The 17,096-nt window shown below is 39.4% G+C and overlaps 1 protein-coding gene and 1 pseudogene across 1 annotated transcript in view; one reads left to right on the top strand and one right to left on the bottom strand.

Moving 5' to 3' along the window:
• Positions 1-880: 880 nt before the first annotated feature.
• On the bottom strand, positions 881-1,292 carry LOC136137694 (dihydrofolate reductase pseudogene; annotated as a pseudogene).
• A 2,428-nt stretch (positions 1,293-3,720) lies between these two features.
• Positions 3,721-17,096, top strand: part of DNAJC15 (DnaJ heat shock protein family (Hsp40) member C15) — a 62,357-nt gene continuing 48,981 nt past the window's right edge. The window contains exon 1 of the mRNA XM_065896211.1: positions 3,721-3,828. Coding sequence (XP_065752283.1) covers positions 3,724-3,828 — 105 coding nt within the window. The 5' untranslated portion in view covers positions 3,721-3,723. The remainder of the gene's footprint in view (positions 3,829-17,096) is intronic.

The raw sequence follows: 17,096 nt of genomic DNA, 5'->3' as shown, positions 1-17,096 counted from the left end.
ATGGTTTTCTCAGGGTATATGCCCAGCAGTGGGATTGCTGGGTCTTATGGTAGCTCTATTTCTAGTTTTTTAAGGAACTTCCATACTGTTCTCCATAGTGGCTGTATCAATTTACATTCCCACCAACAGTGCAAGAGGGCTCCCTTTTCTCCACACCTCTCCAGCATTTATTGTTTGCAGAGTTTTTGATGATGGCCATTCTGACTGGTGTGAGGTGATACCTCATTGTATTTTGATTTGCATTTCTCTAATGATTAGTGATGTTGAGCATCCTTTCATGTGTTTGTTGGCAGTCTGTATATCTTATTTGGAGAAATGTCTCTTTAGGTCTTCTGCCCATTTTTGGATTGGGTTTTTGTTTTTTTGATATTGAGCTGCATGAGCTGCTATATCCTGAAGTTTTCAACTTATTGACTCCTGGTCTGAGTGAACAGAATTTTTTTCAGAAGTGTGATATAAAGTAATTCACAGTCCCTCTTTTGATCTAATTTTAATAATTGAATGCTAGCTCTTCTGTTTATAATCCATTTCTGACCTTTGGACCCATCTGCCTAGCTCCTAGCTCTATGGGCTCTGGTTGTTTCAACTCATGCTACCAGGGGAGTCTCCCACTTTGGGCTGTCTTGGTAGATATTCTGCCCTAGGTAGGTGCTGGTCACCTATTCTTGACTCCCGATGGGTATTCAGGCAGTTACAGCAAGAAATGTTTCACAAATGGTATCTGATAGAGTCTAGTTAAGATTAATGGGGAATAGAAATACTTTGCTTAGAAATAATTATCCATGGATCTAAAATCAACAAAAGTCTCTATAACAAAAAATACATAATTTTTTTGGGGGGGTAGGAGGAGGCTTAAAATAGATCAGAAAACACTTTCACATTAATCGTTCTTTTCATATACTTCAAATTTGTACTTAATGCCTTTCTCCTCCTGGACATCAGAAAGAACACCTGGATATTCTGGGATAAGTTTACATATTTTCAAATCAATTTTTGGAAAAGATGTGTCACTTTCAAATTCCCGCATGATCCTTGTCACGAATAGTCTAAGATGGCCTGGCTTGTTCGTGGCTTCCTTATAAACAGAACTGCCCGCCACTATCCAAACCATGTCCACTTTATTTGTTAATTCTGGTTGTTCAATAAGTTTTAAGGCATCATCCAGACTTTTGGCAAGAAAATGAGCTCCCTGTGGAGGTTCCTTGAGTTCTCTAATGAGAACTATATTAATTCTGTCCCTTAAAGGTCGATTCTTCTCTGGAATGAATGGCGAACCAGGTTTTCCTACCCATAATCACCAAATTCTGTTTACCTTCTACTGAAGAGGTTGTGGTCTTTCTCTGGAAATACCTATATTCATTTCTGAGCAGGGGCCAGGGCAGGTCCCTGTTCTTGCCGATGCCCATGTTCTGCCCATGTACACAGCGACCATGCAGTTTAGTGGACGAACCACGACAGCGGCAGAAAACACTTCCGAGCTAGCGTGTCACACTGACGCGAGGATTACCCGCCAGCTTGGCGCGAAATTCCTCCATCACTTTTCCACGCTTCTTCTATATTATTGTTGACATCATCGGCATGGCAGACTTCACACATTCCATGATCTTGTTCTTTAGAATCGTGCCGGTGGTTGAACGATTCATGTTATAAGAATGAACCACGTCCACCATCTTTTCGCCTCACTCCACTCTCTCAATTATTTTCACTTTTGTTTCCACTGTTATCCCTTTGTACTTCTTAGCAGTACCAGCTACAACATCGCTGTTTTTACGCTTGCTTCTGGACATCCTGCACTTAAAATAAAGGTACTGTACTACTGTACTCTATACAGTACTGTACAGTAAAGTACATAAAAGCACAGCCACTTGTAGAGGATGCACACATGTGACAGTGTACTCCAGACACGTGAACTAACTTATGTGACTGGACATGCGAACGCACGTTCACATTTTGAAAGTTCATAACTTGAAGGTTTGTATGTAGGGGACTTACTGTATCTTATTTATTTACTTGGCATTGTAGACTCAGTGCCGAATAGAGTGTCTGATACCTAACAGATGCTTAACACATATTTATCGAATATATGAATGGATGAGTGAATGAATGACCTGTGGGTTCCAATCCAATTTATTTACTTAGTTCACCAACGTCCTCGATACTTGTGGATCAGCCTAATGAAAGTTAATTTATGTAATAAGGCCATTTTTCTGAAGAGTCTTGGCATGTTTTTTTTTTTTTTTTAACCCAGTTCTACACGCCACCTTTTTCATTTCTGTCTGTTTGTTTCCAGCTAACATTTCCAGTCTTCCTCCTCTTTCATGTAAAAAAGTCTTACCCATTTGTTACTGACCACCTCAATGGCTCAGTCTCCGCCAAACCTCCTCTGATGACCCTGGTTAAAAATGGCCACTCCCTCCCAGAAACACCAATCAAATTGTGGAAGTAACTCTCTTCTTAAGTGTACTGTACAAATTACTTCCATATTCTTGTTTTTCCTTTTTTCATTTTATCCTTACAATTTCCCTGAGTCAGAATGTTGGAGAAATGTTACTCCCCTTCCACAGGTAAGGAGAGATATGAAGCAGTTAATGGGTATATTCAGGAACACAAGCCTAGAAAATGAAGGAACATACACCAGAACTCAGATCTCTTCTATCCTCCTAGTCCCTTCCTCTTTATACTGCTGTATGATGCATATAGTCTCATGCTCTGGAATACATTATAATCACTTCGTATTAGTTTTATCTTCCCTACTGGATTGTAAATTCCTCCAGGCCCTAACTTCTTGGGCTTGCTAATAATATTAACTAAATCAATAAATTAGTAGATCCTCAAAACTTTTAAATCAGGAATTAAAAAAAAAAAGAAAAGATTTGTAAGCTGCTTTTGCAATGGGTATAAAAGGCAAAAGAGGTGCCAAGTTGGTACAGGAGTTGGAAAGCACTACATTGGCTTCATTTGTTGGTTAATTTTTGCTCCAAAAGGCTTTACTTAAAAATTAATAATAATAAATCTGAAAAATAAAATAAAGAAAAAACGAATGACAAAGTGGGTCTTTCTATATCCAAGTCAGTACAAAACCATTTGTGGGGTGGAAGGTTACAAGTTTCTTCTTTGTAATTTCATCGTACATAGAGCCAGTCATATGGTGGGAAGGGGTGGAGTAAGCAGATTGCCACTTCTATTGCCCTCATGGATGGGAGAACCGTGGTATTATGAAGTATGATCAGTGGTTGGGCGGGGTGTGTGTGGGAAGGCAGGTTTAGAAAGGTCTGGTGTGGGTCTCAGGGAACGTCAGGGAACTTGGGCACTGCACTTAGACTCTCCGGGTCTCTCCTGGTCCGGCATCTGATGAGACCAACATCATATCTAACATCAGACTGCAGGGCTTAAACCCAGGCTCTCAGGTCAGGATAGGGGAAGGAAGACGGGCCCCATCACGCTTTGCCCCAACGAGTCCCAAGGTTGGCTTTAGGCCTGCAAATCTGAAACAAAGAAAAAACTCCTCAACACCCTAGGGGCCCCAGCTCGGATCTGACCTTTGGCTTGAGGGGACAAGTTGGTCTGAGACTGGGTGAGAACGAGATCCCTTGGGGCCCCGCCCTCCACTAGCGCAGCGGGAGAGGCATAGGTAAAACCGCGAACGGACCCGCCCTAACTAGTTTGTCCCTGCGGCCGCCTCGTAGGCAGCGGGGCGTTCCGAGTGCCGCGCGCCGCAGAGTCATGGCTGCCCGTGGCGGCGTCGCCAGCGCCGGCGAGGGCCTGCGCTACGCTGAGGCCTCGCCGCCCCCGACCAAGCTGTCGGACGCCGACACTGACCAGAGACTGGTGAGTCTGCCGGCTCTCCTGCCGTTCTCCCGCTCCAAGCTGCCCGAGCTTACCCGCTAGCGCTCCCCCACCGCTCCCCCCCCCCCCCAGTCCCTGTCTCACCTCTCTACACCCTTACCCCCGAACCGGGGTCGTCCCTGTGTTCATCCACTATCTTTGTACCACCCCTCATTTATTCAGAGTTGATGCTCCTAGGTGCCCGGCGTTGACGAGTAGGCGTGTTCGGAGAATCTCTGGTCCCTCAAGGAGCTTTCATTCTTGTCGGGAAGACAGACCAGGGAACAGGCAATTGCAGATGCAGTGTGATAAGTGCTGTAGGGTGGGTGTTCCCACCATGTAGGAGGAGACCGCAGTCCAGTCTTTCGGGGCTAGGGGGTGAGGCCAGGGGAGGCTTCTAGGAGAAAGCGCTGTAACCATCGTTGTAAAACTAAAGTCTGAAGAATGAGTAGCGGCAGACTCGGTGAAGAGGAAAAAACGTTTCAGGCGCCAGTAGTGTCATCTACAGAGTCGTAGGCCAGGTAAACAGGGCCCAGTCAGACATAGTAAGGGGGTCTCTTCAGGCTGGAAACAATGCGAGCCGCATACGTGTTTTTAGATTTTCAGTAGCCATATTTAAGAAGTGAAAAAAATGGGTGGATTTAATTTTAACAATGCATTTTTATTTAATCCAGTATGTCCACAGTGATATTTTGACGTGAAATCAATATAAACATTATTTAAAAAAAAAAAAAGTTTATTTATTTATTTTTGGCCGCGTTAGGTCTTTGTTGCTGCTCACAGGCTTTCTCTAGTTGCCGCCAACGGGGGCTACTCTTTGTTGTGGTGCACGGGCTTCTCGTTGCAGAACACGGGCTCTAGGCGCGTGGGCTTCAGCAGTTGTGGCACGCAGGCTCAGTAGTTGTGGCTCACGGGCTTAGTTGCTCCTTGGCATGTGGGATCTTCCCCGACCAGGGCTCGAACCCGTGTCCCCTGCATTTTGATGAGCTCTAAGCAGAGGAGTGACCTGTTGGACAATTGTAAAGTTCTCTCAGGCTACGTGTGAGAAGAATGGATTAGTTGGAGAAAGTCTGTTTCCTCCCTTTTCCACACCACCTTCCGTGTTGATCCAGCCAACAGTGATATGTCTTGCCCTTCGATGCACAGCACTTGTTGTACATACTGTTCGTTGACTAGTCATACACAGTCTTGTGACATCTTTTATTGTTGACCTGTCATTTTCTGGCAGGTTTTGTTTCCGAAGAGCAGACTGGGTGTTTACTTCAAGTAAGCACTCAATTTGTAGGCGCTCAGTTATCGTTACTTACCTGATAAATTTCTGGACCAGAGTTAGTGAGCTGGAAAGGTTTCAGAAAGCAATATGCTTTTGTTCAACAGACATTTCTTGAGCACTGCTGGATACCAGCCAGGTATCATCCTTGGAAGAAGTAAACGAACAAAACAGATAAAAAGTTTGAAGTAGCAAACTCTTTGAGTTCCTGCTATGTCTGATTCATTCCATACCACAGCCCTGTGAAGAAGGTCATTTTCAGTTGTCACTTAAACGAGGAGACTCAGAAAGTGGTAACTCATCCAGGATCATTCTCCTAATAAGTGGTGGGCCTAAGGTTCTAAATCCTAACACTCTTTCCACTGTGATTTGCTGACTCCTTAGAAATAAGGTTTTCTTTTTTTTAATTATTTAACTTTTTTTTTAAATTGAAGTATAGTTGATTTACAATGTTATGTTGGTTTCAGGTGTACAGCAGAGTGATTCGGATATATATATATATGCAGGTTCTTTCTCCTTATAGGTTATTTCAAAATATTTCAAAATATTGAGGATAGATCCCAGAAATAAGGCTTTCTGAATAGAGTGTTCAGTCTGTGATGTAAACTGGATAAGATATTAGGTTAGGCAGAACTCACCTCTCTATGGAGAGTTGTAAAAATCTCAGTACTGGACTGATTTGCAAGGCAATTGGAGCCCTGTGGTATTTTGAAGATAGAAATAATATTGGTGATTTTTTTTACATCTGTAGGTACTTTTCTTTGGAAAAGGGAGTGTATAGAATCCAAGCTATCAGTTAGGAGACATCTTTAGTAGTCTGGGCACCTGAAAGCTAAAGTGTAGGCCAGTGATTCTAAACCTGTCCAGCCCAGAGCCCTCTTTTTATAACAAATATTAAAGTTTCCTGTAATATCCTAAAGATTTATAGGCAATAAAAAATACCCATAAGCATAATTTAAAAAAATCAGTGTACTGCTCTAATTGAAGCATAAAGGTAAAATAAGTATTTTACTAGAAAATAACGTGTCTACTATTTAAATATGTAAGTACTCAGGCATGATTACATTAGAAGACACAATGAAGAACTGATCAGTTGCTGGCATATTGCACCAGTGCAAAGAAATCATTGTGAGTGGGATGGCTATAAATGCAGGCTGATTTCAGATGTATTACATTGGCAGTTCAAATACCATAAGAGCCATCGTCATCGACAAACTAATTTTTCCCAAGTTGTGAACAATTTTTGGTAAAATTTTGAATGAAACAAAGTGGAATCTTACCTCAATTTACATGATAGCTGCAATTCTGGAAAATTCAGTCTTCACTAAAATGGTGCAAAAATGATAATATTTTATATGTAGTGAAGTCCTAGACTAAGATGATCATAGATAAGCTTTTCACCTACTCAGTGTCCAGTAGAGTCTTTTAAAATCTTGAGGGATGCAGGCAGTTGTTTGTTGTTCTAGGACTTCTAGGATCCATAGTCCTCATCCACTAAATACCCTCCTTCCTACCCAGCTTATTGTGACAACCAAAAAATGTCCTTGCAAATTTTCAGAAGGTCCCTAAGGGCCTGTTCTGCTTCTGTAGGGAATCACTGGTCCAGGCAGTGACCAATGATGAGGTGGAACATAAGAGAGTTGATAATAATAACTTTGGGGAAACTTAGAAGTACTGAAAGTGATGGGAAGTTGACAAAGTGTAGGATAACAAAGAACAAATGACCTAAGTATGGGATATATTTGCTAATCTTATTGAAAATAGTAGACAATCAAATGTTTGTCAAGGAATTGAAGAAGACATTTTTCATACCATTTTTTAAAAAGATGCAATTTATTTTAAAGTTTTTGAAATATATATCTGCAGTTGTAGATGTTAAATAACTGTCTCATGTAAGCTTTCTTTTAGGGATTAAGAATTCAGGTTCATTAGCCTATTTGGGAGATTAAAAGCTAAAAATGTAGGAGGAAATACCTGCATAGTACTTTGAATAAAATACTATCTTACAATTAATTGTTTAATAATCACAAGTCATGACCAGACTTTGCTTCAGCAAAGCTGCTTCTCATGGACAAGTAGAAAAGAAACCTTAAAGTTAAGAGGAGAATATTAACAATTTTTAAAGCAGTTTGAACAAAATTCAGTTTGTATGACTTGGTAGCCTTTCAGTTTTCAGTACTTTCCTGAAGAGTGTAACTCCTAGTATTATTAGGATGATGTAACATATAAGAAAATTAGCCACATATATGTTTCAGTGTAAGCAAACCTTATACCTGAAAATCAAAACCTATCAGACATGTAAATTATCAAGTGCTTATTCATTACCAAAAAAAAGAGACCACTTTTATTTTTCAGTTGCAATTGGAATTTAAAATATTTACCTTGAAGCTTACCTTTGAAGAAATCACATGGATTATGTATTGTATATCCATATTTTTAACCTTTCCCTATTCTTTCCTCACTGTTCCTTTCACTGTAAAACAGTGTTCCTATCATTGTTATCGTAAGAGGAGGCTAAAATGTAAGCTCCCTGAAGAGGGACTTTGCTGTCTGTGTATTTCCAACATTTATAAAGGTGCCTGTTATGTGGTAAGCACTTTAAAAAGAAATTGTTTAATGAGTACATGTTATTCTGGAGTGGGAAGGAATGAGAAGAATGGAGTTAATAAGAATTTTCAGTTGTCTACCAGTGAGTCCTACAAATAAAAATACAAAATTCAGCTTATCTAAAATGTAGCTTGTTATATCCCCTCCCTATGCATGGTGATTCTCACCTATCCACTACCTTGAATAATGCCATCAACACTCCACTTTCTCCCTTCTCACTGTTATTCTGTTGGTCTAGCCTCTCTCCTCTGACCTATTGTATTAATAATAGCCTTTAAAAACAGGTCTCTTTGCTTCTGGTCCTTTAGCCTTTTTACACTTCACACAGCCATCAGTTATTTTTCTATACTACACAGCTAATTATGGTACTATAATTTTTTAAATTAATTTACCAAGTTCCTTTTTATAAATTTACCAAGGTCCAAACTTCCCATGGTGATTATATAAATTGTATAAGTATGCCATTGTGATATACAGGACTGTTCATGAACTAACCCCTAAATGACTGACTGCAGCCTCATTCTCCATCTCCTTCACTGTACTGTACCCTGTGCTATGACTTTACTTACTGTAGTTTTCTCTTCTGTCTGAAATTCGTTGCCTGGCAAACTGCTGTCCTTTTTTTTTCTTTTAATATATTTACTTTATTTATTTTTATTTTTGGCTGCATTGGGTCTCCGTTGCTGCGCACAGGCTTTTCTTTTAGCTGTGGCGAGTGGGAGCTACTCCTCCTTGCGGTGCGCGGGCCTCCCATTGGGTGGCCTCTCTCGCTGCAGAGCACGGGCTCTAGGCACGTGGGCCTCAGTACTTGTGGCACTCAGGCTCAGCAGTTGTGGCTCGCGGGCTTCAGAGCGCAAGCTCAGCAGCTGTGGCGGACGGGCCTAGCTGCTCTGCGGCATGTGGTATCCTCCCGGACCAGAGCTCGAACCTGTGTCCCCTGCACTGGCAGGCAGTGATTCCTAACCGCTGTGCCACCAGGGAAGCCCCTGCTGTTCATTTTTTAAGACTCAGGTTACTGATGTGAAGCCTTACCTGACTCGAGTTCCCTTTCCCTAGTAGAATAAAGTTGTTTTATCCTAAGTACTTCCTTAGAAAGTCATATACAGTTTTTTATTAAATTATTTCTTATACTATATCAAAATTATTTGTATATGTATAAGCACCTAGGTTGTGAAGTCTTAGGGCAAGAACTTATATGCTTGCTTCTGTGATTGGCATTGCAGTCGATACATGGTAGTTACTTGTTTATTAAATGAACAGCTATTAACTTTTATTACTACTGAGTGGCCTAATAAATAAACATGGATGTTTGGTTCAACATATTGATGCATGTATTCTTTTTCTGTTGGATTTCTCCTTTATGTTAGTTTCTAAGGAAGAAGAGTCTGTGTCTGTCTTGCTCACTACTCTGCCCAGAATTTAGCACAAAGCCTGTCATAGATGCTAAATAAGTATTTGTATACTTATAGATAAATGCTAAACAGATGTTTGTTGAGTGACTAGTCTCCATATTTCTCCATCACAGCTACCATTTTGATGCAGAATTTATTATTTTTTAAAATTTTTCCTCTGGTACAACTATTGTCTATCTTGAAAGTTAAATGTTGCAGTCTCAAGATAGAAGTTTTAGCATTTTATAACAATTTCAGGCAGTTCATATTTATCTAGAAGGTTATTTACTGCTTTTGCTGTTTTGGAAGAATATAATGCCTTAGGGAATTTGTAAACAATTTTGATGCTTTTTTTTTTCCCCCAGCAGTAGCAGCTATGATGGAGTGGGCTGTTTTCCCAGTTCTCAGAAATTCTTTGATTCAAGATGGTGGAACATTTAAAGTAATGTGTGTTTGTGTGTGTGTGTTTTTCTGGTGGATATTTGAAACTAGGTGATAGTAACAGATACCTGACTTGGCCCACTTGTTGATTTGCTGGCATTATTTAAATAGTGCTTCTTCTCCTTTTTGAAACATGTCTTTTAAACTAAAATTAGATATTCTTTACAGGCAAGGACCAAGTTTTAAGGATCCTTGTTCTCTCAGTTCTCAGCATGCTACCATCCTTGGTTACTGCTCTATAAATCCACTGAATAATTAAATTAACAAAGGAATGAAACAACTAGATGGAAGAAAAACAGAGGATTAGAGGACATGTTTTACAGTATAATGAACTGATGGCCTTAAGGAATAAAAAAGACTAAGATAAATGATATTCTCTCTCTGATTTTTTTTTTAATGGTAAAGAGAGGCATAAAATATAAGCATGTATCAAATATTAGGTGTAGTCAGAGTACACATGATGCTCTGACTTCTGACGTGCTTTTCCAAATTTTGGTAACTTTATTGCTTGGTGCCTCTGATAACACAGGCAGTCTCCAGCTCTGTTTTTAAAGTTTGTCGATTCAATTCAGTATAATAGATTTTTTTTTAACACCAAATACATAGAAGCTATATACGAGGTGTGTGGGGGGAAGAGATGAGTGAGCCAGGATTGCCACCCTCAAGGACAGAGGGCAGCAAACTTCTTTTGTAAAGGGCTGAATAGTATTTTAGGTTTGCAGACCTTATGGCTTCTGTCACACTTCCAAACTCTGCTGTTGTAAAGCAGAAGCAGCCATAGACATACAGCCTAGCTGCAATGATGTTAAAGTTTTACTCACCTAGAACTTTATTAGTGTATAGTACTTACAGTATTTCTAAATGTGTTACGTGTTTTTGATAAAGATTTTTTTTTAATTAATTATTTTTATTTTTGGTTGCATTGGGTCTTTGTTGCTGTGGGTGGGCTTTCTCTAGTTGCGGCGAGCAGGGGCTACTCTTCATTGCAGTATGCGGGCTTCGCATTGCGGTGGCTTCTCTTGTTACAGAGCACAGGCTCTATGTTCATGGGCTTCAGTAGTTGTGGCACGCAGGCTCTAGAGTGCAGGCTCAGTAGTTGTGGTTCACGGGCTTAGTTGCTCGCTGGAGGTAAAGAATTTTAAGTAGAAGTTTTAGTAAGTGCCATGAATTGATACCTAATTTGTATATTTCCATTTGGGGTAACCCATTTCATTCTTTCCTTCCATGCTAGAAAGCTTGTGATATTCTATTCAGAAACAGTTTAGAATCGTTGACTCATTTACTCTCAGTTTTGTGTCAGTGGATCTATGCCTAGCACTAAGTTTATTGTCTATATTTGATCAATATGGTAAGGTTTTTTAACTGTGAGATTTTGTAGGGGATTGTTTCAGGTGCTTGTAGTATAAAATCACTTTGGGCCAGTACAAAAGCTGTGACCATGTGGGATCTTCTCATGATTTTTGTTTTTTAATAACCTTTATTTTTTTTCTGAGTTTGTCTTTAAACAGTGCTTCCCAATCTTTTAAACTTTTTATAAGGTAACAAGTTTCATACCTGTCTCTTGCCCCCATAATATTAGTAATATTTTTTATTTTTAATCATTGAATATATAAAAATAAGGTAAAAATTAATGATACGCAAGAATGTATTGAGTTTAGGATATGCAAACAAATAGTTAGGGAGGAAATGAACTAACATTTAGTGAATGCTGTTTACCAGGCACTGTATTATATTCTCCCGCTTCTCATAATAACCCATGAAGTTAGATGTTACTTTTCACCATTTTACATGTAAGAAAACTGAGGATCCAAGAGGTTAATTAACTTTCTCAAGGTCATATAGCTAGTAAGTGGCAGGACTAGGATGTGAAACCAATTTTGACTCTAAAAGTCCTTGACTTTTATACTGTACCATATTATTTCTCCATCATTTAGATATAAGAAATTGATGAAATTCAACTCCAAGAAATGATATACAGTCTTGGTTTTTGTGGTACTTTTCTGCGTCTTCAGAAGCTTCAAGATATGTTTTTAAATTCTGTTTTTTTAAATAATTTTATTTATTTAATTTTGGCTGCATTGGGTCTTCGTTGCTGTGTGTGGGCTTTCTCTAGTTGCGGCGAGCGGGGGCTCCTCTTCATTGTGGTGCACAGGCTTCTCACTGCGGTGGCTTCTCTTGTTGCGGAGCATGGGCTCTAGGTGCTCGGGCTTCAGTAGTTGTGGCATGCAGGCTTAGTAGTTGTGGCTCACGGGCTCTAGAGTGCAGGCTCAGTGGTTGTGGTGCATGGGCTTAGTTGCTCCACGGCATGTGGGATCTTCCCGGACCAGGGCTCGAACCCGTGTCCCCTGCGTTGGCAGGCGGATTCTTAACCGCCGCACCACCAGGGAAGCCCTGTTTAAAATTTCTTAAACTTCAAAGCAGAGTTAATTTTATTTCACCTTAACTCAAAAAGGAAGAAAAGAATACTGTGTAATGAAATTAAGCTATAAGCATTGCTACTGTAAGAAATTACAGCCTTAAAGTAAAAGACCCTATTGTAAGGGAGTAAAAGTAGCTTTCAGGAAATGGGATGATTTCCCAAGCAAGAAGAATAACTGAATTGCAAGGTGTTGCAGGTAAGCTGAAAGAGTTTAAGGGGTGCTTGCCAGGGTCTTCGAAGTCAGTATAGTAAAAGCTTGTAAGAGTACATGAGAGGAGATGTGGCACATATATACAATGGAATATTACTCAGACATAAAAAGAAACGAAATTGAGTTATTTGTAGTGAGGTGGATGGACCTAGAGTCTGTCATACAGAGTGAAGTAAGTCAGAAAGAGAAAAACAAATACCACATGCTAACACATATATATGGAATCTTAAAAAAAAAACTGACTCTGATGAACCTAGTGGCAGGACAGGAATAAAGACGCAGACATAGAGAATGGACTTGAGGACACAGGGAGGGGGAATGGTAAGATGGGATGAAGTGAGAGAGTGGCATGGACACATATACACTACCAAACGTAAAATAGATAGCTAGTGGGAAGCAGCTGCATAGCACAGGGAGATCAGCTCGGTGCTTTGTGACCACCTAGAGGGGTGGGATAGGGAGGGTGGGAGGGAGACACAAGAGGGAGGGGATATGGGGATGTATGTATACATATAGCTGATTCACTTTGTTATATAGCAGAAACTAACACAGCAATGTAAAGCAATTATACCCCAATAAAGATGTTAAAAAAAAAAAGTACATGATAGGGAGGAGGCTAGCTAGAGACACAGCAAGATCACTTTTATGATCAGGGTGCAAAATTAAGTGCAGGATTAAAAGGGAGATACCAAAGATGAGGTATATTTGTTGCTGTTGAAGAATTTGTTTTTAAAGTTTATTTTAAAGTAGACAGATCAGAGGGTTTTCTGACTTAAGAAGTTATTTATTAAACCCTTCTGACTGGTGGGATCTTCCACAACTTTTCTTTTTTAACCTTTATTTTTCCCCTGATTTTAAAAGAAACAATTGTATAATAATATCATATAGTAATTGAAGTAGGTACCATTTATTGAATGTTTACCACATGTAAAATACTAGGTGATGTATATGTATGTCCTAATTTTTAAAAATTCATAGCAACCCAAGGAGGTAGGTATTGTTTATCTCATTTTACAGATGAGGAAGCTCTAGTATAGAGGTTAAGTAACTTGGCCAAGGTTATGTTGCTGACATGTAGAGAGCAATTCAAACCATATTTCTTTGAATTCCAAAGTCTGTGATCCAAAGATTTTGTTTTAGTGATAAAAGGTAGGTAATAAGAATATATAACTACTGTTAATGTTTTGTTTTATAGCATTCCATTTTTTTCCTGTGTGCATATATGCTGAACGTTCCGTCGTATAACTTGCTTTTATTCTCTAACGTGGTCTGTAAACATTCCTCAATATATTATTTAATTGTGGATGCGTATTTTAGATGTGTCTTAATTTATTTAATTATTCCCCTATTGTTGGGTATTCAAATTGTTTCCAGTTTTATATATTATAAATAATGCAGTGATGCATATTCTCATATAAAAGTTTTTATGCACCTCTCTGATTATTTTCTGAGCCTAATGACATGAATATGTTTAAGGCTGTTGATTCCTATGGTGAAATTACCTTCAAGACAGATTGTCCCGATTTGAATTCGTAGCATCAGTTTAAGAATGTTCATTGAACCACTCCCTTGACAATTGTAAGGCTTTGAGTTGTTGGCTAAATGGATGCCTCTCATTATTAATGGCCTTTATACTGGAGTGTGACAGATTGCCACATGGCCCCATCCAGAAGTTGAAGGAGGTACTAGTAATCCTACTTTCATACTTAACAAACTGTTAGTTTTATATTAAATGTAGGAGTTTTGAACATACAACTTCTTGTTGGAGGTTGAGGGAAGGTAAAATTTTGTGGAAAAAAAATAGGGAATTATATAAGGAGTGAGGATATCAAGGACCAGTGCTAGGATCTAACTTGACATTAGACAATCAAATGACACTATTTCCTCTGGGTAATTTATCAAACTACCTAGTAAGACGTTGTACAAGGCAAAAGGTTTGTGAATGGGCACTAAAGTCAGTTAGGGATGTTTCACTGAGTATGAGCTCACACTGGAAAGATAATTGAATGGTTTTTATAATCTGTTAAAAGACTGTAGGAGATTAAATTGTTGCTTGAAGACCTAGGCTCTGGGCTAGAATTAGGATACCTGTGTTCCAGTCCCAGTGCAGACACTGATAACAATTGCTGTGGTGCTTCCCTGGTGGTGCAGTGGTTAAGAATCCGCCTGCCAATGCAGGGGACACAGGTTCGAGCCCTGGTCCGGGAAGATCCCACATGCCACGGAGCAACTAAGCCCGTGAGCCACAACTACTGAGCCCACACGCCACAACTACTGGAGCTGGTGCACAGCAATGAAGAGTAGCCCCCACTTGCCGCAGCTAGAGAAAGCCCGCGTGCAGCAATGAAGACCCAACGTAGCCAAAAATAAATAAATTAAAAACAAAAGAAAACAAACAAACAAAAAACAATGGCTGCAACTTGGACAAGGCATGTGACTATTCAGGACCTCAGTGTCTTCTTCCATAAAAATGGAGGAAGTGGAGTGGGTTTTGGCTAGATGTTTTCTATCATTTCTTTCAGCTCTAAAACCAGCAAAACATTGGACATCTTATGGAAACTATTGAAAATAAAACAGAAACATATATATATATTTTGTGTGTGTGGGATCTTAGTTCCCCAACCAGGGATCGAACGGGGCCCCCTGCAGTGGAAGCACAGAGTCCTAACCACTGGACCACCAGGGAATTCCCCAAACATATCTTTTCTGTATAAAAGTATAATGTGTCTGTTCGTAGAGTACTGTGTGTACTTCTGTTTGCACCTTTCAAAAGTCAAATAGAAATGGAACATTTCCCGCAAAAGAAAATATATAAATGAATTGGCAGGAGAAGTGTGTGATTGTGTGAGGGGGAAAGAGGCAGGGAAGGCTCATTTGAAGGTAGGCTAAAGTAGTTTAGAACTTAATTCAGGAATAGTGTAGAACTCTTAATTCAGGAAGTTATTGGACAAAAATAATTTAATAAAAGTCAATAAAACAATAAAAGTACAATAACAAAATGATAAAGGATATGTTAGTTAAAAAAGTCCCTTTTCTCCAAAGTTTAGATAATAGAAAGAGCTAAGGAAAATCCTTAAATTTGAAAGAGAGAAATTTAGGGCCAGTGAATAAAATAGCAGTGACAAACAAGTTAAAGAAACTAACTCCTAGAACTAAATGAACCTTGAATTGCCCAGAAGACCAAGCTTTTTAGAGCAGATATATCTGAAGCTTCAGGCCAAAGAACACGTCTCACAAGCTTCACTGATAGACTTGACACATCTAGCATGAAGAGCCACAGAGCACGGATGTAAAGCTTGCCATAGTTCTTACTTCCTAACAGATATCTCCCAAACACCGAAGTCATCTTTCAGTATCATTCTGGTTTAATTTTCTAATTAGAATTTGACTTTGAAAATCTTGCCCCTTTTTGGCCTGTCTGCTTAGGGTTATTATCTTGAGATGATTCCATATTGTTAAATAGATGGAAGTTGACCTTATATTTTACACGTTGTCTGCTCTATGTTTGAAATATTTTATAGGTTACTGGTCTAGTCTGTATTTAACATATTCTGTAGATATTTAACATATTCTGTAGATGATCCCTGCCCTCCAACATACACATATGTTCAATTGCAATAACCTAAGGTCACCGTGAGTTAAGGGCAGAATCTCAATCAGAATTCAGGTTTCCCAGCTTCTAACCTTTGTTCTCTCCTGTATCCTCCCTTTTCCCTCTTGGTCTAGCATTGACCCTATCCTTCAGTTTTATCTGGACTCTTCTCAGGAGCCATCTATGACCCAGAAGCAGAGTACTTAGCAACTGGCCACCTGTCCACCTAACCATCTACACACACATTCATCCATCCAGTCAGTTAACACTAACTTTTATTTAACCCATACGTATTCTAGGAATACAAAGATGAATAGTACCTGCTTCTTGCTCTCTAGAGGCTCACAGTTCAGTAAAGGAGACAAGTTATGAAGTTGTGGTCTGGGATTACAATAGACAAACTGGGATGTAGAGAGGTGGGAGTATTTGAATAGGGGAGAGGGTACTGTTGGCATTGATTTCTTTCATATTTGGATATTTACTTGTTCCTGCTGCCTGTCTAGAGTCATTCCATTTTTCTTTGCTGTTTAGAAACTGAGAAGCCATATATATACCAGACATCCTTCTGTGTTAGGGACTGGGGTCAATAATACTATCTTTATATGAACAGTGGTGAAACAGAAGGGTGGAGACATACTAGACTCAACTGAATGAGGGTAGTAGGGCTATGACTCAGATACCCCAAGTCCCTTAGAGCCAGCAGCTTCAGAGGACGGAGAGCTTATTTTGGGAAGTGACCTGGTCCAGACACAGGTAGGGACCAGCTCACAGGGAAAACATGTAAGGGTAAGTGCAAGTTTCTTATTGGCAGCCTCTGATCAAATATCTGCTGAAACCGACTTTCAGCGTCTTACTTCCACTACTCCCTACTAGCACTGACTTACTAAATTGTAATAAAGATAGAAAAATGGAATCTCTCCCTCAGGTTAAACCTAGTGTTAAAGTGAAAGCTTTTACCAATTAAAGAAATGTCAATTACTATATTATTATAATCGTATACACCTTAAAGAGAGTTTTTAGTTAGTGCGTGCTTGTTTCAAATTTGATGGAATGTGTTAACACTAATTAGTAAAATCTGTGCAGTAGATTATTCTCAGCACATTGGTTATCTCAGTGTAGCTGTATAAAGCAGTGGATCTTAACTCCAGTGTCTCTGCACACTGATGAGGTAACATGACAAAGGGATGGGGTTACAACCATGTGCCTTTGCAGATAGCCTAGAGGGAATCTTATCTATGATCTGATTTAAAATCTGGTCCTTGTCTATGATCTGATTTAAAATCTGGTCCTAAGAGAGGGTGTGTCATGTGTCAACTTTTGAGAGTCATTGACAACTAGAA

This window comes from Phocoena phocoena, chromosome 18 (genome assembly GCF_963924675.1).
Source record: "Phocoena phocoena chromosome 18, mPhoPho1.1, whole genome shotgun sequence".
NCBI classification, from domain to species: Eukaryota; Metazoa; Chordata; class Mammalia; order Artiodactyla; family Phocoenidae; genus Phocoena; species Phocoena phocoena.
The sequence above is the reverse complement of the archived record's forward strand: the minus strand, read 5'-3'. Positions and strand labels throughout refer to the sequence as shown.